At 46.7% G+C, this 22,039-nt stretch overlaps 1 protein-coding gene across 4 annotated transcripts in view; it reads right to left on the reverse strand.

Annotated features, from left to right (window-relative positions):
- Positions 1-15,858, reverse strand: part of SHISA6 (shisa family member 6) — a 297,653-nt gene extending 281,795 nt beyond the window's left edge. For all 4 annotated transcript variants that reach the window (XM_081271167.1, XM_081271166.1, XM_081271165.1 and 1 more), the window contains exon 1: positions 15,208-15,858. In XM_081271167.1, coding sequence (XP_081127293.1) covers positions 15,208-15,854 — 647 coding nt within the window. In that variant the 5' untranslated portion in view covers positions 15,855-15,858. The remainder of the gene's footprint in view (positions 1-15,207) is intronic.
- Between the last annotated feature and the right edge of the window lie 6,181 nt (positions 15,859-22,039).

Genomic DNA, 22,039 nt, shown 5'->3' on the forward strand with positions numbered 1-22,039 from the left:
CCACCCACTCATCTGCCCACCCACCTATCCATCCTCTATCCTTTCATCCATTCACCCATCCACCCATCTGCCCACCCACCTATTTATCCATCCATCCATCCATCCATCCATCCATTCATCCATCCATCCATCCTTCCATCCACTTAATCACCTTTGTTTTTTCAACTCCTGTGTCCCTGTAATGGTCTCTGAACAAGATTTTAGAGAGTGTTCAATCTTTAGTGGGAAAAACCTACCCAGATCTAAGAACTCAGCCACAGCTCAACGGCTCAGTTCTATTCATCTTTGTGAGTCACTAACATCAACAGATTTGAGACGTTTTACACTATTTTAGCAGTCAACCCTTTTGTCAAATGATATTCTGAATAGAACACCAATAGAGTTCACTAGACCCTTGCTCTGCATGAGGCCTGAATGAGGAGCTAGAACCATGATCTTCCCATCTTTCCCCCTCCACCCCATAGTTCCTGGCCTTCGTGGAGTTTCCAGATTTGAAAAGAAATGGGACCAAGGAGCACCAAATTAAAAACTTGGAAATTTTTGTCCCAGTCTTGACTCACCGTGTAGCTAGGAAAAATTTAGGTCTCCTAAGAACAAATGAGGATCCTGGAGCCCCTGAGTTCACCTGGTCAGTCTTTTTTTGCTTCAATTAGAATGCTGTCCTTGAGGACCCCATGAATACCGCTGCTCACTCAAGTGGAGCACATGGAAACCAGATTTTGGCTTCTGCCATGTCCCTGGATTTCTGAGCTATATTAATGCTGCAGAAGGGAGAAAATAAGCTCAGCTATTGTTCGATAACTTGTTCTGGGCCAAGAGCAAGGCAAACTGGATACTTTAGACCCCTAATCATACCCTTCCTCTTTTTAAGGGGAAGAAGGAAGAAATTTATGTTGCTGGATAGGTACAATAAAAAGCCAAACAGATGAACTATTACATGAATAAGTTATTCTGGTTTATGCTCCTACTCCCAAGGACTAATGAGAACTCTCTTGGCTTTGAAGAATTTTCTAAAAACATTCGTGTCTAATTAAGTAGTGTATACTGAATATAATTAATTCTTTTTTTTAAGAATAAAGAGTTCTTCATGAAGGGACCATCAGTCTAATTTTTTGCACCCTTTACAGAGAACAGCTAAATAAAATGTAGACTGACTAGGAAATTGAACTATTAATTTAATAGCTGCAGGACAGATCATGGAAGTTGATTCTGGATTTTTTTTTTTTCTTAAGTAAATCTCCGATAGGGGCTTCTTTTGTATTTTTCTTAGAAGTAGAGCTTGAACATTTTATTCCAGTTTTTTTTTTTTTTTTTTTAAGATTCTAGTTATTTGAGTCCTAGATAATTGAGTTCTTACTTGACATTGAAGTTGAGGAACAGCTGGGGGTTTCTTTGACCTCATCTTCAAGATTATCTACTGGACAGTCAGAGTGCTTTTATTCTCTAAAATATGCACTCTGGACAATTGAAATGAATATATTTTTAATAAACACGGACCAAGGAGAATGGCTTAATTTAGTTCCCCCTATTCCCAGTTCTCTCACAGTCCACTTGAAAAACACAGCTGCTGGCTTTGTGTGTGCACAAGACGGCTCTCCTCATACAGAGAGGCTCAGAATGGATGTGGAGATCTCATTTGTTGTGTTAACAATGTCTATGCATCTGCACTGAGCTGTTCTGCAGGTCTGAGTTGTCCCCAGCACAATCGGAATTCATCACAGCCAATAAACATCAGAGAACTCAGGGAGGGAAGCCACGGCCTGCTCATTTTGCTTTTTCAAGCAAGCAGGACTATTTGCTCCATCCCGGTGACTGTCTATCCTGGGGCTGTAGAGAGATGACCAGCCATGGAGCTCAGTAGAGAATCCACATGAATCCCCTGTGATTGCCGTTCCTTCCAAGTAGCATTCCTGACTTCATGAATCAGATAAAAGTGTACCTAGGACCGAGAATCCAGAAGCCTCAAGATCAAACCACAATTTTTTTAGAAATATTTGGATTGTTTGAGAATGAATCAAACCTCTGAATGTGTTGATGGTAGCCTACCATTTATAAGTGAGCAAATAAAAAAAAAATGCTACCAAGATTTGTTAGTGGAGCCACATGGCTGGGCAGGTGATGGATGAGTTAATAAATGCACCTGCATGTGAAGTACAAATGGGTCGCTGCTGCTACTGTTGTATTATTGGTTCTGTCTTTAGTTTTGTTTTGTTTTGTTTGGCTAGGTGCACAGACCTTAAATCTACAGAGAAGTAAAACACGAGGCAGAAAAACCTGAAGTCTAAGCACTGGGATTCTGGGGGCTGCAGTGCCAAAGTTGGAACACGGGCCACTTAATACATTAGTGACCATTAGCTACCAAAGGGCCCCATGGCTCTGTTTCCTCGTTGAAAAAAAAATAAGGCAAAAATAATAAGGAAAAAAATAATGTCATAGGGTTATCATGAAGATTAAATGAGTTAATATTTGTAAAGCACTTAGAACAGAGCCTGGCATCGAGGAAGCACTATATAAATATTTGACTAATAAATAAATCCCAATACAACCTCCCAATGTCTACACAGCCTCGGCCTATGGGACCACAAACAAAGCACAGGTGGAAGAGAGAAGTCTTGGGGACCAACTTGATGATGCCAAATTCGCAAAAGTCTTGAGCCATGTGGCACAAGTCTGTGGCCATGGTCATCTTGGAAGGGACCACCCACAGCCCATATGTTCCACTCAGGCGAAGGATGTGACTCCATATGGTCACACACCAGTTTTCACTGTACCCTGAACTTGGACTTGGACTGCCAAGAGTAAAAAGAGTGTCTATGTGGGTCTTTCACCCAGGGCATCATGGATGGTGCTTCCAAGAGTATGCAAGGAAGCATCAAGATGAAGATCTACTGAAAAGCAAAATAAAATAACATAGTGTCAGCGAAACAAATCGGGATTCTGCTACAATGCAGGAGAGCAGCCAAGTCAAACCTCTTTGGTAAAGGATTCAGTTATTTATTTTTTCCTTCATCCCTCTTTCTAGCTTTTCTTCCTTCTTTCTTTCCTTCTTTCCTTTCCCCACCATCCTCCTTTTCTTTCTTCCTTCTTTAATGTAAGTAGAAGCATTACTGTCATTTCCACGGTCTCAAAAGTTCACGTTAACACGACCATCAGAAGGGTGTGGCATAAAAAAAAAATTAGCCACTCCAAATTCTAGCCACTTTACTTCATTCAGTCACTCACTCATATTTATTACACCAGGCACTGATCTGGACACTAGAACACAGGTGTGAACTAAATAGGCCGATGCTCTTCTCCTCTAGTCCTAGTGGTGGGAGAGAGGGGGGAATCCCTGCCACCAAGAAGAGTTGTTTCCACGGGGGGGGGGGGGGGGGGGGGAAGGGGGGGGGCGGTGGAGACCAAGTAGTTTCCCAGAAGAAATTTCCAGATCCTTGAATTTGAGTTTCCAAGGCCCACATCTTCTGGGCAACCCAATTTCTAGGTGAACGGCCTCTGCATAGATAGGAAGACTTCAAATCATGTCTCCTGAAGACAGACACAAACATAGGAACATTGATTTCAAAGAAGGGAAGGCTGAAGGGGCGTTGACTGCGATTGTCGAGATGTTCTGCTGGCTTGCAGAAGAGAAGATACATCCCTCTGGATGATTCTGTTGAGTGGATCCTATGCCAAAGGAGTCAGTTTGGGCACCTCGTAAAAATCAACTAGAATTGCTTCCAATAATAGACAAGACCCTCTCTCCAGGGTAGGGGCATGGATATTGCTGTTGTACCTGTACGCAAGAGGAGGAGTGCCCAGAGGGAGATGCACTGAAAGGCCTCGCAATTCCCTTTCCATAGAGATTCTAAGAGTTTAGCATGTTAGAACCAGGCACCCTCATGAGGCCATTTGCAGATAACATTCTTAACCCACTGGAGTGTGCAAGGAAAGGGTATTTTCTCCCACACATGGGCTGTTGCACCTGTAAGTGCAGAGGTGGACTCTCTTCCAGGATCTCTAGGGGGTGTAAAGATCAGAACGGACCAGAGAAGAACACACAGCCACATCCCATGGCCTCTATGTCAGACCGAAAGGGCCTGGGCGATTCACCAAGCTCATGGGGACAAAAAGTGACACAGTTGAGATCAGACGGCTTCCTATCTCAGCTTACAGGAAATGGACTATGGCAGGAGAAGATGAATGACAACCTCCAAGAGTGAGATATTGCTAAATGTCTCTGGAGATGACCCTCAAAGGCACAGAAGTAGATGAAGGGAGAGAAAGGGGTAAGGGTGCTAGCTAAGTGCCACTGGCTCCAAACAGTGGGGTTTGGGCCAGTGACTTAATTCAGGCTACTGAGGCTATTGAGGAAGTACCAAAAAGGTAAAAAAAAAAAAAAAAAAAAAAAAAAGACAAATCTTCTCATCTTCTTATCATCCAGAAACCAGGCAAGTTGTCCCAAGTCTGACTCTAGACCTCTGTCTTCTCAGGCTCAGCTGACCATTCTTGCGGTCAAATGAAGAGACCCCTGAGGCTGTGGCAGTGATTCACAACATTAATTCTCAAAACCTAAAGAGAGAATTGTTGGATTCTCAAAAAAACAGGGATATAAAACAAGAAAAAAAACAAGAAGAGGGGAAAATTAGAGGGAGCCTCCAGAGGGAATTCAAAAGGGAACTTGAAGCAGCCTTATAGTCAAGCATCACCAATTCTATAGAAATGGGGGTAGGCTAATCCCAGCCAATGAAACAGGCATCGAAATTATAAAACATTGAAAGGAAATGCATTTTCATTGTTCTTTGAGCCGTTGCAGGATTTCACAGACTAAAACAAAATAAAATAAAAGCAGATCTTTGGAGGGAGGGTTACTTCATTGAATAGATAGGAATGCACTGTCATCAGCCTGCCAACTGTCTACCTAGTCTGCTTGGAAACAATCTGTCCCTCTCCATGGTGTATGTCCCCTGCACATTTTTGTTTTGCAGTCTTGTCTCAGCTATTAATCTGTTCATCACTGTTTCTCATCAGAGTGAGAAAAGAAAAGAGCCACTTCGTCCAGGTTCAATTTGGATAAATTCTGAATTTGTAGCATCTGAATGGATGCAGTTTAATGAAGTTACAGCTGGAAAAGTTTAAGAAGGAGAGCTGAAGGGAGACGGAGGAAAAGAAGACAGAAGTGAACAGGAATCAAAAGGAGGACAGATGGAGAAGAAGCAGCAGTGGATGCAACACTGGAAGTAACAAGGAGAAACATTTTAATGATGTGACTCAAAAGAGAGAGAGGCGACAGATCCTTTGCTCAAAGACCCAACATTCTTCTTTGCAAATGCTGTGGTTGGGGAAGGAGGAACTGGTATGGAGGTAGGGCAGAAGCTGGAGGTGGCTTCAAGGAGCACAGAAAAGTTGGGTTACTTCCCAATGTGTAGACACTTTTCCAAACCTGTGGGATTTTATTCTTGGAAAACTTCAGCTACCTTTCTTGGGATGCCATAAAAAAGTCAGAGAAAGCCAACTCTTAGCCCAGAGGGGAAGCAGGAATCCACATTCTTCCCCATGTTCTGGAATAGGATCAGGGTCTCAGGGAGGCAAGTTAACATGAGACTCTCTCATGCTCCAACCAAGCTGCCCAAACATCCCAGACTGACAGCACCCCAGCCTGATCTAGGACTGGGGCAGAAAACAATTCTCATGACAATTCCTTTCTCAGCTTCTTTGAGGTTTAGGCCCTAACCTGTCCGACCCCCTAGCCAGATTCTCAGGATCTCAAAAAGAAGGGGATGCATGGGCTCTGGCACAAGCTGTCAGATGTCACTGAAAATTAACAGCCCAGTCCGGCATTCAAATTCCTCCTCACTGGAGCAGCAACGGGAGGAAGTGCCTGGGTAGCAAACATACTTCCCAGAAGAGGACAGCTGGCGGAGGGACAACGAGTATGTCCAGAGGACAGGTGTCCTAAGTAATGAGACTTTAATGCCGAAGCTAATGGGAACAGTATGTGAGACCAAATGCCAACAAAGCAAGGAATAATGAGTATTTGTGAAGCCTGAAAGCAACAACTCGACTCCTCTCCCAAATATCAGGGCACAGAGCCAAGGCTCTGGCCAACCAGAGCCTCTCTGGAACTCCAGCTCCTGTGGGTCTGGAGATTGGGGACAGGGGCACAGGGCAAAAAGGATCCAAGGCTGCTCTGTTTCTCTGGTTAGAAGCAGGCATGGGGCAGGAAGCAGGAGAGGAGCCTGAGCCTGCTGCTCAGAAACCCTGGGCTCCTGGGACAGGAAGGCTAGCAAAATGGTTTCCAGCAGAGGTGAGCCCTCTGTTCAGGTGCCTCTGGGGTCGAGATGCAATATGGGCACAGCTCTGGCCGCTGCCCAGTGATAACTGGAGTGGATTTTGACTACTGGAGAGAAAACACAGGGCCATTCAAGTACGTCCAGATTCCTTCTTTGTCTCCATTCCGTTAGGACACAGGACTTGAGAACAAAATGCACACAGACACAGGGCAAGAGCGAGTCACTGGGAAGCACTAGAAGTAGGCTGGCTTAGATGCTACGTCTTATATGTACAGCACGAGATGCTATTAATGGGGCGGGAAGGGGGGAGATTGTGATAAATGGACTTGTTTGTGAGCTGTATGCCTTAGTAATTAAAACTGGGAATGGCCTGAGGTCCATCCTCTCTCCCCACATAGCATCTTTTCTCCCTTCCCTGAACACCACTCACTATTCTCAGGAGCTAGAACTTAACTCGAAATTGCCCAGGGTTTCTTTCAACAGCATAAAGGGGTTTTTGCTCCCCCACCCAATTAACATCAAGGTTTATTTCCTTTTTTTTTAATGTATCTGGGTACGGCTTCACCATTCTGAGTCAATATAATCCATCCTTGAAAGAAGAGCCTGAGCACTGCCCTGGGCACCCCGGTGCCCTGTAAGCAGTATGTAGATGTCACTAACCCTGTCTGCTGTTTGCTGGTAGGGAGGTCATTGATGCTTTTAGTCCTTTACTGTGACAACCTATCCCCCAGGGCACAGACAGATGGGACTTTACTTTCTTAAGTAATCTGGGCATCACGAACCCCTTTCCATCCAGGAAGGTGAGAGCCAGCTGCCCGTCAGATGACAAAGGAAGATGGATATAGGAAAGGTACTCTTGTGATTTAGGCAAGTTACTAAGCCTCTCTGAGTCCCTTTACTCACCTATGAAATGTGTCTCTCTACTCATGGGGGAGGTGGAAGGATGAAGTGAGACTGTATAGGTTGAGTATGGGACAGGGTGCCTGGTACAGAGTGAGTCCTTAAGAACGGCTCTCAGAAGTGTTCCCACTTCCTAGATACCTCATCCGACTGAGACCTCAAGTCCTTCAGTTTTCGGGGGTGGCAGGGACGATGGGGTTGTATAAGCTCCTTGGAGACTGAACTCCCACATTCCAAATACTCAAGCATAGTTGAGAGGGGGCGCTTTCCAGATTCACAGCAGGACTGACTCTCTCCAGAGCATCCAAAAGAGATATCTGGGGAGTCAGGGGGGGGGGGGGGGTGCAGTGGGACCATAGGAGTAATGCAAGTCCCCCCTCCCTATCCCCTAACCCCAGAGATGAGGGGACACCAGCAACTCACAGAGGTGGCAAAGGCTGCAAAGATGGTACCCCCACCTACAAATGCTAAATCCAGTGATCTCTTGTCACCTGCCCTGTACTCAGCCTGCCTCTTCTAGCTCCATTTCTAGGATCAATCCCATTCTATGGATGAACATTTGGAGGTTGTGGGAAGAGGAAGGTGTGATCAATGCACTTTAGGAATCTATCAGCAATGCTCACTGGCAGCCTCATCTCCCTGGGTTTCAATCCTTCCCACTTCGTCTGTGGCTGTCTGGTCCAAGCAGTGACCACCATCTAAATGCAGAATTACAGAGGCGACGGATCTGGGATGGAGAGAGGGAGGGGTACAGCGAACAGGGGCTCTGACCCCATGCCTCCTCTCTGCATGCATCCCAACGAATCTGGGTCCCTTTACCCTCAGAATCAAAGTAAGAAGCTAAATTGAGCCACCTGCCTATATCTTATGCAGAAATGTGGGACAGTCTTTTTTTTTTTTCTTTTCACTCTTTCTGGGCAGTTATTTGAAATGTTTGATGCATATCCACATCTTTCCTTTTGTCCTCTCTTCCCAACTACCCCACTGCTTGTCCAACACATTGATATAACATGAAGCAGTTTTCTAATAGGGCAATAATTATCTTTCCACCTAGCGAGCAGCCCCTTCAATGTGGTCACTGGGATGCTGGGCCCTCCCGTGTGGGAGGCTGGCTTCCATTACGCTCCGAATGCCTCTTCTGGGCTCCTGTCTTCAGTCCCAGTGGAGACAGTGCCTCAGAGAACAGGTCTCATTACTGGAGGCGCTCTTGATTTTCTGATCACCTCTTTCATTCATCAGCCTCAGCCCATGACTTATTACTGCTTACGAGAATCGAATCTACCCCCAGGAGGATAAAAAATATGCTACAATTACAGAAAGTCAAAATGACACACTGTGGACTCTCCAAGTACTTCCAAGAGAGGTTCTGTAGAACCATTTTCAGGAGAAGAATCAGCGGGTGGTCTCCCAAGGTGATTTCTTGGAAAGACAACACATTAGGATATATGGACATCCTAGTTCTTTCAAAGGAAGATTTGGGCACATCACAGGCCAAATCCCCAAACTAAATGCCACCAAGATTCATTTCATGTAATGATGGGGCCCAAATGGCTAGGTTCTTTAGTGTGGGTTTCTTAGTTCAAGGCTCAGAAGGGAAGAATCAGCACAAGAATTGTGCTCATAGAGCTACTTATGCATATAGGGAACCATTCTGGAGGATGACCCTGAAGTCTCACTTACACACACACACACACACACACACACACACACACACACACACAAGCTGCCATAGGACGGTGAGAAATCCCTTACCATTGATAAAGTTGAACCTCATTGATCTGTAGGTCTCAACATTTCTACTTCTCTCTCAGAGATAGCAGAAGCATCCACAGCTTGCATTTTAAAATATAGATTTGTACCCACAGTGTTATTGAGTAACTCTCTGCCCTGGTCCACCCACCCCTACCCACCCTTGGCTTGTGCTGTATTTTCCTTCTTCAATGGTCTGCATTACTCAGATCTTATTAAAGGCTTATGCTTAGATCAGGTTATTGCCCTTTGGAAAAGAATGGGAAGAAACTGCCAAGGACCAGGGAGGACCAGCGGAAATCATTTTAGTGGATGGAACACTGTACTAGGCAGAGCTAAAGACATGGGAGTGGGGGGTGGGGGGAAGGAGAAGGTTGTCACCCACATCTTCAAGTATCCTAAAGTAATTTGGTGATGACTAAGAATCATGTACGAAGTAAAACAAAATAGATTTTCACTGGAGAACATGAGGTTGAGCATGGGCCTCAGACATAGGAGCTCTGGCTTTGAGTCCAAGATCACTTATCCACTGGCTGGGGAACCTTCTTTAGTGTGAGGTTTCTTAGTCCAGAGCTCAGAAGAGAACATCAGCATCAGGAATTGTACTCCTGTGGCTCACAGAGCTATTTATGCATATAGAGAATCATTCTGCAGGATGACCCTGAAGTCTCACTGAGACACACACACACACACACACACACACACACTGCCATAGGATGGCGAGAAGGCTAAGACCTTCAGTCCAAGGCATTACTTGGCATTGGAACCTAGACTCTCTGGTTTTCACTTGCCTAACTTATAAAATTAGCAAGTTAATTTAAATGAATTGCCTGCAATAATTATTCCACAATTCTGTAATGAATGACAAAATCATAGAAGATCCTATCATTCTTTTCCATAAGATTTTGATTTTGCTTCTAGAATTAAAAAAAAATGAATAGAGAAAGTTAACAACCTGTCCTGGATACGATTTGCTGGTAAAACCTCCTATTTATCTCTTTCTCTATCTACAGTATCTGCAAAGAAAAACACTAGCGATGTGAGGTCATAAAAGTGACTCAGGAAAAAAAATAATGGGTTGGATTTCCTCAAGGTACAGAAAAGAGGAAAGAAAATCAAAACATAATGTATGTACAAAATGAAAATAACCTAGGCCCTCCTAGATGCCATCATAGCCACCCCCCCCCTGCTCCACCACCAATCTGAGACACCTATACATCCATAAGTTCAAGCCATAATTTTGTGGTTCTGCAGGATATATATAGAAAGGAATCTAACTAAAATTCTAAAGCAAAATTCACTGGAGTCCATGATCATTTCAAACATAGATTATGCAGGATTTTGACTGGGTGAAGGATGGTGGGGAGAAGAGGGGTTGGTGGTCCCCCAAACCCCAGCATGGGGTGCTAGTTGGAACATGTGGGAGGGATTTCTCCCTGGCTCTAGAAAGAAACCAAGAAGTTAAGATCTGAATGCAGTCCTGCCATCCTTGGAGAAATCATGCAGTAGAACTCGAAGGATGAAGCTTCTTTGGGTGTAGTTTCCTTTTATTCCAGATCCGTAGGCATGTCTGTCTGAGGCTAGTGAATTAACCTCTTTCAGTCAGCTCACTTTTGCAGCCGTCTTAACCACTGCTTCCTGTACAATTGATTTGAATCAACTGCACAGTCAGTGCAATGTCTCATTAAAATTGGTTGAAAACAATGAATTAGAATTTTCTTTTTTTTTTTTTTTTTTTTTGCTACCTGTATCTTGGCAGACTAGAACTGTGGGTAAGCTCTTGGTATCTTAGCAGCAGATTCCCCGAAATGAATGTGCATCTGAGTCTTGGGTAGGGTTGGAGGAGGGTGAAAAGGGACAGATGTGCAGGCCTTCTTGGCTTGAGGCAGGGTGAGAAATTAATATGAAGACAGTGGTCAAGGTGACCAGCGAGGGTTGTCAAAGTCTGGAGGTTTTTGAACAATGTGTGCATGGTATGTGTTACATGTTACAGTTTGAAACTCATCTTGCCTGTACCAGGTGAGCAGAGCTCATTTGTTGAACTAATGCATCCATGTCCGTGTATATGCAAGAATCAGGACAGAATCAAGCCCATGGGTAAGTCTGGGCAATGCCGCTTGGTTCCATCAGTGTTGGCCATCAACTGCTCCCTCAATGGCTTTCCACTCTCTGCCTTCTCAAATCCTTCCACAATTTCCCAGCTTTCCCTACATGCATTTTTTTTTAACTCAAGAAAAACACACAAGGCTAAGACCTTCAGTCCAAGGCAATACATTTTTTTTATTCTTTCCTTCCAATTACTATATTCGAAGTAAAAAAAAAAATTTTGACTGTTTAGATCAATTCACTATAGGGAGCCCACAGTACCTCCAAAAATCAAGTGTTTGCGTGGATTTGACAATTCATCTCCCAAGCACCCAGGAAGAGTTTCCTCACAAATCAGCCAGCACTATGATACTATTTCAGCACTATGATACTGTTATGTGACCTACAAGGGAAAACAGCTCTTTGGGGTTTGTATTTAAGTTCTGGAGGGAGAAAGAGTAAAACAAAGTATTCCTTTGACTTTCTCTAGAAATAAGCAGGGAAATCAAAGATGAAGGACCCTGTTGACGAGTGGACTCCTAATAGTTTCACTGTTTCCTGAAGATATCCACTGCGGCTTGTCTTCCCACCGCCCTAAGCATCCCTCCCCTGCCCACCTCCCTACATCTCTTCCATCCCTGTGCAGGCAGTGGGAGGGCCCTGAGCATCTCTGACTTTACCAACTGCGTCTACAGCATCCTAATAGCTTCTTTGCCCATCTGTTAATTAGCCATCTTAAAAAAAAAAAAAAAAGAAGAAGAAGCCACACAGTCCCTCCCTCAGAATGGTCCTCATCTCCAAGACACTAATGAATCTATTTGGGGTGAGGAGGAAGGAACAGGTTTGGATAAGAGACAACTAGCAAGGAATAGAGTGTCAAAAGGAGGCCAGACTTCTTAGGCTATGTCCTGGGCAGAGCTTGTGTCCCTGGAGAATACTGGCAGCCCTCTCTGATCAGACGGACCTCCACCCTAACCCCTCCCCGAAATCAGTGGGTATCTGCTGTCCATCAGCTCCAGCCATAGCCTGGGAAGTTTTTAAAAAGGGCAAGGTAGAAGTAGAGATCCTGGGGAAAACAGAGCTCCAATTGGGAAAGGTAGGCTGTCTACATCCAGAGCTGGGCTCTGCCTCTGGTTCCCATTCAGTCCCTCTCTCTGCCCCAGGGTCCAGCTAGCTGGATCTGATTTGGTACTCATTTGTTAGAATCACTGGTAGTTTCCCCTGCAGACACTGACTTCTCACGCAGAAATATGATTGCAAGGTCTAATCACTTCTGGAAAAGACAAAATCTGTTCTTCCCTGCAGGGGCCAGAGAGATATAAGAAAGTCCTGCTCTAAGGAATACATGGGCCAAGGAGCACCCAGAACACGGAGGCTGAGGCAGATGCTGATCTCTTCTCTCACCCCCTCTAAACTCCCTGCAAAAATCCCTTTCAATGAGGCTGTTCTCATTGAAACTCCCTCATTTAGACTTAGATTTGCTTACCCATGTACCATCTTCAGGGAGGATCACACACCAGAATTACTCTTCTTTTCCTTGCAGTAAGGGAATGTCTTTGTAGAATTATTTCAAATATGCAAATGAACGTACATCCCACTTTTCCCCTGGGCCTCTGTATTGTACAACCCCCCCCACCCCCGCCAACATCTCATTTTCCTTGGGGAAAACTCATTATGGTGTCAGTATTTATCTCCTTTTCCTCTCTCAAACCGTTTCCCTATCTCCATTCTCCAACAAGACAATCTGAACTCACATGCCTATTCTCACACACACACACACACACACACACCCTCGAATGGCAAGCAGTGACCTCTGTGATACAAGCAGAGTAAAAGGAACCCCACACTCTCACCCAGAGTAATGGAGCACTCACCCTGGCATGGCTGGAAGGAAGTGATGGAGCTGGGATACTGCTGTGCCTGAGCTACCCAGAACTGAAAAATAAGTTTCCTTGGCCTGCCCAAGGTCACCCATGGAGTGTCCTAGATAGATCTCTTATGTCCTGTCCTCCTACTTGCCCACTGCCAACACATACACAGACAGACATTGCCCCCCACCCAGCAAGCACCGGTTTCCAAAGCACTAATGGGGTGGGACTGCAGCTGCTGGAATAATTGTTGTGAACTGAATAAAATCAGGAGTGAACTTGAGAGGGAAGCATCCCATATTTACACAATGGTCTGGGAACTAAAATTTATGGCCCCTCCCATGGTTACCTCTCTTCCTCAACCCCAGAGAAAACACGCCCCCATGGGGTCCCAGTAATTACCCTAGTTTGGGATAAGAGATATCTGTATGGTGAGAAAAGGAGGAACATTAAGTGAGACAGGATTGCATGCCAATGCCGGAATCCAAAGACGCTTCCCGCATCTGGGGACGCCAACAGCATATCATCACAAGCGGTGATGAACAAACTATATGAAGGGGCAGGGTCAGGGAACGGGCCAGCTTTCTCTAAGAGTGCAGAGAACAATGACTCAAGGAAGAGGGGAAAGCCAAAGAAAGGTTTGTGGAAATAAATCAGGAAGAGGCCAGAGCCAGGGCAGAGGGTCTGATGAGATGAGCACAGAAAGAAGAGAGAAGAGACAAGTTTCTGAGTCCTGAGGCAGAGGTGGATGGATGAGAAGAATCGGCACATCTGCTTCGGGAAGGCACCCGCCTGTGGGCAATTCCTTCTTGGCTTTCCAAGCTGAACCAAGAGATGAAAGGCAAAGGAGGGAGTGTCTTGCCTTCATTTTGCTCACTATCCCACCGATCCTCTGCATTTGAAAGTTGGGACTGACCACAGACCATTGCACAAGTCTCTGTTTAGTGTCATGCAGTCTAGGCACAGAGAGGATGCTGAGTAAATTTGCACTACCTGAGAGATAAGGTGCGGGAAGAAGAAAGGGCAGGGGCAACCTAGGGGCGATGAAAGAGAGTTACAAACGTATGACTCTTCAGAGACCCCAACCCCCAATTCCAGCACTCAAGTTTCAAATACCCACATTTAGTGGATTTGACTCAATAAAACCTTCCAGGGAGTTATCATCTTTTCCTCACACCCACAGTAATAATAACAAATAACAACAACAACAATAGATTAGCTCTTTAAGCATGTCTTAAAAATTTCTATCTGCCTTCCCCTGTCTTCAGCAAAGTAAGGGTGATTAATGTCCACAATACTGAGCGGAGGTTTTCAGTGCACAAAGATAGTGAGCAGAGTGCAGAAATAAACTAAAGGTGGATGGGTAGGATGGAGTTTGATGAGCCAACTCAGAAGCAGTGGTGTGGGGAGTGGTCATCCTTATAGGACAGTGCTCATACCATGTGCCAGAAATGGAGGATTTTCCTGGCAGGATTTTCAGGTTCCCTGAAAGGACTCTGTTGAACCACATCTAGTCATTTATCTTGAGGGCACTGGAAACAGAGCTAACTTTGTATCTGTGGTTCCTAAAGGAAGGGCTGGGTTCTAGTTGTCCCCTTAGTTTTGACTTTCCATTAGGCTGGGAGCCATAGTGGTGGGATGGGAGATAGTCAGAGTGGAATTATGGACTATCATGTTTTTGAACTCCTAGCATAAGTTTTAGTAGGAGGCAACCCCATGAATGCTGTGAAAGATACCCCACCAGAATGAACATGCAAGAATTGTTATAGAGTTCTGCCTACAGACTTGTCCTTTGGAGCTCTAAAACAGCCATCTGTGCATGGTCCACTTGGGATCTTTGTTCCTTCCACCCATGGGAGGCAGCCTTCCCACATTACCCCGTCTCTAGCATCCCAGAGCATCCCAGGATACTAAATCACTTGATATTCTTTTCAGTGACTCCCAACATTGGTTCATTACCTCTACTGAAGCTGACACTCTGTTCTGAGAGGAAAAAAACTAACTGCCATTAAGAACCTACACCAAAGTGCCCACATGCCATCAAAACAGAACCCTGGATCCCCATTCAGGATTACAGAATTCGTAAAATTCTTATACTTGAACTTTACAGACTTCATCTATTCTCAATTTGCCTTGCAAACCCCCGTACCTCCAAAGCATGCATTCCGGTTCTTAGGACATAGAGAAGAGGTACAAGATCTAGTGCATGTGAAACAAGCGATGGTTAGAGTGACTTAGGATCAAGGGAGGTGTGAGTGCAGAGAACAAGGGAGACATATTAAGAGGAAGTGAGGTCAAGAGGAGAGTGGGGGAAGGCACCAGGCAGTGGCTCTCACCTGTGGATGTTCATCTCCCGCGGAGGGCGGTGGGCCTTATCATAGGAGACCTTAGCGAAGACGCCGGCCACGATGACGAATGCAATCACCCCGCAAGTGATGTAGACGGTGAAGTTGGTCTTGTCCTTCTCGGGGTCGTACTTGTTCTCGGGCCCTGGCGACACTACCTTGGTGCTGGGCGTCTGTACCCACACGGGGCTCTGGTAGTTGGTGCACTGGCGCTGGTCCAGCTTCTCGTGGCGCTTCTTGCAGCAGAAGCGGTAATAGCAGGTGCCGCAGCAGTACAGGTAGCCGCTCTCGCTGTTGTTACATTCGAACTCCTTGTCGTACTGGCCGCTCACGTCGTAGTAGCCCCAGCACGTCTCGTAGGTGACGGTCGCGCTGGCCGCCGCCGCTACCGCCGCCGCGGGTTGTCCCCGCCGGCTCCCCGCCTCCGAGACTCCAGGCGCCCGGGCGGTGCCGTTCAGCTCGCGGCCGCCCCGGGCCAGGGCGCCCCCGGGCCGCCTGCCCCCGACGGCAGCGGCGCCGGAGCTCAGGGTCCGGTTGGCAGCGCGGCCGCGGGCGGCGTGAGCGCCGGACAGCAGGTCCAGGGACTCCAGCGAAAGCAGCAGCAGCGGCAGCAGCAGCAGCAGGCTCCGCAGCGCCATGGCGGGGCCGGGCGGGAGGGCGCGGGGAGGCTTCCGCGGCAGGCCTCTACCCTGGCCGGCCGGGCTCCGAGGACGGCCACGCGGGCTCGGGTGGCGGCGCGGGGCTGTCAGCGACGCCGGGGCGATGTCGCCATCGAGGCGCGAGCGGCTGGCGGCGGCGGCGGCGGCGGCGGCGGCGGCGGCGCTCCGTGCGCACGGACCGGCCGGGCGCGGGTTGCTCTGGGCTCTCACGCTGCGCGCCGGCTCGGCGCTTCCCCTGCGGGATCGGCGCGCCTCCGGGGCAGCCCCATCCCCCGCCGGCGGCGGCGGCGGCGGCCCGGAGCGGCTGGGTTCAGGCAGGACCCGAAGCGCGGCTCCGAGCGGCAGCAGCGGCGTGGTCCCGTCCGGGCGGGTCCTGCGGGACAAGACGGGGAACCAGTCACGGGGTGGGGCGACGGGCGCTCCTGGAGGCAGGGAGGGAGCGCAGCGCGTAGCCCTCGAGGAGCTAGCTTAGGGCCGGGAGGGGCGCGGAACCCGTTTCCAAGACGGGGCTCGGTGGCCCTGCGCCCCGGGAACCGAGGGCGCACCGGCAGTCTTTCCAAGCACCTCGCAGCCGCCCCGGTTCCCAACCGTTCAGCCCCGCAGCGTGCTTCCGCCGCAGGCTGGCTTCCCGGGACGGAGCCCGCTGAGGTTGGGGTCTGGCCGGCAGCCGGGGGAGCGCGCGGCAGCTGGACCTCACTCACTCACCATGCCCGGCTGCGACTGCAGAGGCGGCGGCGGCAGCAGCAGTGAGGCGGGAGCGCAGCGGACCGAGACAGCGAGCGGAGCCGAGAGCCGCCGGCTCGCCTCCTGCACTAGTGCCGGAGCTTGTGCGAGAGGGAGCGAGGGAGACACACGCACTCACACACCCGCACACACGGGAGCGCCGCGAGGGGAGGGGAAGGGAGGAGAGGACAGCCGCTCGCCGCCGCCCACGTTTACACGCCTGGGCGCCCGGGTTGGAGGGGGTGGGAGGGTAAGACTCTTGTTTGCTTTTCCCGGCTCTCGGCATGAGAAGCTCGGCGTCACAAAACCCCCGGACACCGGTAAATCAACACGGGGAACCAGGAGTGCTGAGGGGACCAGGAACAAGGCGAGAGTGTCCCCTGTGGAGTGGCCCGGAGCAGGACCAGACCCCCGCTCCTGCCATGGCCCCTCCAGCCCTCCCAGTGGGTTCCTATTCTACCGGAGCCCCCAGCGCGTGCTACCAGAAAGGGAGTTGGGGTTTTTGCAAGTCTTTGCCTCTCCCTAGTGGTGATGTTTGCAGCCAAGAAAAGAGGTCAAACCCATTGCTACAGGTTTCGAAACTGAGGCCAGGGGTCTAGTGACTTGCCCTAGATTATTACACCAACCAATCAGCCCGCGGAACCTGTACTCTTCCCCTTGAGTACCCTCCTCCACCTCTCACATGGGTGCAAGATAGCTCCCGTGCTGAGTGGCACCTCTTATTCTCTCTTTCCCCAACTTTATTTTTTTGTTTTTCAGCGTTGAGGCCGAGTAAGAAAAAAAAACTGTCTAAGTTTCTAAGTCTTATCTTTGAAATTCCTGTATCCATGTGTTGAAATTCCTATATTGTAGCTGATTTGTGTCCAGAGGGGTACACTCTTGTGCATGGCCAGGTCTGTGAAGACCCATCTAACTTTCAAAGCTATGAGGCCACTCCAAAAGGGAGTCACAACGACAGTCTTTGGGTTAGTGTCTTTGGAAGAGATGGGGGAAAATAAGGGGAAAAAAAAAGCAGTAGCTAAGGCCAAATTCTGCCTGCATGACCTGCTTGATTTGCTTAAAGGCAGTGGACAGACTGTCAGGGTGATGGCATTGGGCAGTTTTTCCTGAAATTCTCCTTTCTGTCCCATTCACGTGTGACCCAGGGATCCCCATTCAGGAAAAGCAGAGGCTATCTTCTCAACTGAGGGATTGATGCATTGAAGCTGGGACCCAGATTCCAAGACAAGGGGGAGATGATTCTCATCCTAGGAGGAAGGGATGCATGCACTACCTCTCCATTTCCCTCCCTTTTCCTCTGCACTTACTCTTATTCCCTCAATGCCATTTCTTCTTAATGTTCTGATCAACAAACATTTGTTCAGTGCCCACTCTCTGTCAGGCACTGTGGTAGTGCTAAGATGAAGAATAAATAGGACACTACCGTTTCTCTAGGACAGTGAACTTGTCCACTGGGGAGGCTGAAAAATCAAAAGATTCCATGTGGCATGGTTAAATGTTCCAGACAAAGGGGGGCAAAGAGTATTCTGAGAACAGATGACAGGCACCTAGCCCCACCCTAAAAGGCAGAGATGGGGGGTGCATCAAAGACAACTTTCTCAGTGAGGTAAGAAACAGCATCTTGAAGAAAGATTTAAGAGTTGCCTGATGGGGTGACACACGCCTGTAATCCTAGCGGCTCAGGAGGCAGAGGAAGGAGGATTTAAAGCCAGCCTCAGCACAAGTGAGGCACTAAGCAACTCAGTGAGATGCTGTCTCTAAATAAAATACAAAATAGGACTGGGGACGTGGCTCAGCGGTCAAGTGCCCCTGAGTTCAATCCCTGGCGTGTACTTGCTGGGGCTCGTACACACACACACACACACACACACACACACACACACGGAGAGAGTTAATAAAACAAGAAGGGAAGAACACTACCAACAAAAAGAACAGAAAATCCGCAAGTTATAAAGAGTTAATGTAGCTGATAGGCAAATCAGTGGGTGTGTGAGCTCCAATACAGTTTAGCATAAACCCTGAGGGACTCTTACAAATAAGGCCAGCAGGAGGCTATTGTGTCCCTGACAAAGAACTTGAATTTATTCCACAATTGATGGGAAACTGTTGGTGGGTTTTAATTAGGGGAAGACACTATCAGAATTTCATGTTTGCTGGATCTCTAAGTCAAGAGAATAAGGAAACACTAGACTGGATGCCGGAGAAGCAATTTGGACAGCTGTCCTAATAATCCAGGTAAGAAATAGGAAGAGTGTGAAGTAGTTGTCTGGTAGTTGGTGCCATAGTGAAGATGGTAAGCAAGGTCAAAGGTGGAAGTTCAGGATAAAGTTAACATAACTCTTATTCAAGTACCTTTGGGAGATGTGTGGAGCTGTCCAGGGCAAAAACTGAAATCTCAGGAGAGAATATAGGTATATAGGTAATCTTAAGAACATACTTGAAAAATAACAGCCCCATACTGTGTGTAATTCTTTTTCTTTGGGGCGGGGTGCACCGGGGATGAAACTCAGGGGCACTTTACCACTGAGCCACATCCCCAGCCCTATTTTGTACTTTATTAGAGACAGGGTCTCACTGAGTTGCTTAGCGCCTCGCTAAATTGCTGAGGCTGGCTTTGAACTTGTGATCCTCCTGCCTCCTCCACCTCCCAAGGCCCTGGGATGCACCACCAAGCCCTGCCTATGTGTAATTTTTAACCCTTTTCATTCCTGTCTTCTTCCCTGAGTTTTCACATCCCCTTAATTATTCCAGAATTTGCTTTTCCATATCCAAGATCTCCGTAGGAGTAGGCAGAAGAAACAAGTCAAATAGGATTTGAAATTGATTTGGTTTCTCAGACCCCCCCTCCCGCCCCACCAACGAATCTGTTTTGAACCCCCATCCTCACAAATGGTGGCATCAATAGACTTACCAATAATAATAGTGTCTCAGGGTTGGATAGGATCTCAGGGGTTATTTATTCCAACTCATTTTGATGTACATTTTTTTTTTAAATTAATACCTCCAGCCCTCCTGGTTTGCCCTTTGGGGTTGGCCAGGTTGTTGAGCACTCCCAACCAAGCATTCCTCTCTTTTTCCCTTCTATTTTCTAAATCTGAATTGTTGGCAGTATCGAAGCATCCTTCCTTTGTGGATTTGATTCATTAAAAAGTGCCAGAGAAGAATTATCTTTCCAACACCTATGCCAACAACAGACAACGCTGAGATTCAGAGAAAAGTGTTCCGATCCCTGGCTCTAAAAGGTAGATCCCATCTGGATTGAGCAGAGCATAATAATCCTATTTATTCATCAGTAGTGATTTTCAAGAATGGTCATGTGATTCAGTTCTGGCCAATACTAAATGAGGGAAGTCTGTTGGGGGGAGTCTGGGAAAATTGTCCTTGCTTTTAAAAATAGTGACAATTATTCTTCTTTTTAATTTTCTCTGGAAAATATGACCTGAGGGGAGGACTGTAATTGAATGTTGACATTCAGTTTGATAACATTACTGCTGTTCACTAAATAGCTTTGCCTTTCAGACATATAGTTGGATTGCTATTCTTGGTCCACTTGTGAGTGGAAGTGGCAAGTGACTAGTACTAGTCAATGAGTTGTAAGTAGGAAGTATGTGTGTTATTTCTGAAGCAGAGCACATAATTGCTTCTATAAGATACTCTATAGAGTTCTCATTTCCTTCTGGCATGGTGATCAGCAATGTTCTGCATGGGAGTGGTTTTGTCAGCCTGGACAAAACCTTAACTAAGGAGATCCTGAGAGCTTGTAAAAATAGTGCCCCACCATAGATGGATGGATGGATGGATGGAGATATATATATATATATATATATATATATATATATATATATATATAATTTTTTAAGACACTAGAGTTAAAGTCTGTTATTGCAGCACATCATACTGGCTTATACACTGAGGATAGCAGACAGAATGAGGGAGTCAATTATGAAACTGTGCTGCTCAGGGCCCTCCCAACTCTGATTTCCTAGTAATGTGAGATAATTAAATTTCCTTGTGATGAAGTCTATCTGAATCCAGAGTTTCTCTTGCATGTAGCCAACCGCATATTTAATGGATGCATAATATATTTTCTGTCTCAGTTCTGACTTTCTCTAGGGTATCTACCTAGCCATGCAACTTTGTACTAATCATTATCAGCACTGTGAGATTCAGTTTTTTCTATTATTGAGGGATGCTTACTTAATTGGGGGTGGTCAGCAACCTGGCCAACCCCAAAGGGCAATGATTCTATTAGAAAATGGAGATCAAAGTATAGTGTTCCTATGGGGCGGGTGCGGGCTGGGATGTCTCTAAGAAGCCATCTCTATTGAATATAGCCTCTCACTAGGAGTGTTCACCATGGTCTCCAAGTATGAACTTGGCCACAAGTCCCAGTATGGTCTCTGGCTATCGTTCTAAGCTCTCTTCTCTTGCTCCCTAACTCCAGTCACACTGGTGCCCTTGCTCTTCTCAAAGCCTTTGTAATTGCTATGCTCTCTCTACCTCCCCTAGAAGTGTATAGGGTCCTTTCTCATACCCTCTATGGTTTCTGCTTAAAAATTACTAACAGAAATAGTGCAACCACCATACCACTGCCCAAAGCTGCTCCTTCCATTGTGCTTATCTTCAACATGATACATTTTCCAGCACAGCATTTACCACTAATATTCTGACCCTAACCCTAACCAACCCTAACCCTAACCCTAACCCTTTCCTTGCTTTTAAAAATATTCAAGTATTTCTGAAAAATTTGTTTCTGACCTTCCAGTGGGATGCCTGCCCTTGTTTGCACTTTGTTGACTCTCAATGTGTTTGGTACACAATAGGCTGTGGATACCCAAGGACACCTCTTCAGCTGTCAGCTCCCCTGGGGTCTACCTCAGCTGCAGAAAGCTGTTTCCTTTGGAAATACAGCCTGTCTTCCCCAAGAGGCCCACATTTAGTGACTGATAAAGATAGAAGTGCCAAAGCCTAGCCATTTCATCCCAATGCAAGAACTCGGGTTAGCTGGTATTTTCTCTAACATCTCAGAGTTCCCTGGAGCCAAGGTTTGTTGGACCTGTATCCCATTAACCAGATCCCATGTTCTCATGTTGATCTCTGAAAAGTAGCCTACATGACAAATTTGGTTTCAGCATCTGCTTCAGGAGATCTGAGCCTGCACCTTCGCCATCCAATAAATGTGTTGACTTAATAAGCGAATGAATGAATGAGTTTATGAGTCCCAATTTCCATTAATGGTATCCCTATAAATGATTATATGTTTTTTGCTTTATCCTAGTATCCCTAAAATGATTATATGTTTTTTTTTGCTTTATTCTATCTGGTGATAAATTAGGAACTATCTCCTAAGGCCACCAATTTCAATGTTAAATAGTTCTAATAGTTAGAAAATTAGAGTATATTAGCTTTTGCTAATGTAGCTGATAGGCAAATCAATTTAT

Source organism: Spermophilus citellus (genome assembly GCF_964194105.1).
Source record: "Spermophilus citellus genome assembly, chromosome: 17".
NCBI classification, from domain to species: domain Eukaryota; kingdom Metazoa; phylum Chordata; class Mammalia; order Rodentia; family Sciuridae; genus Spermophilus; species Spermophilus citellus.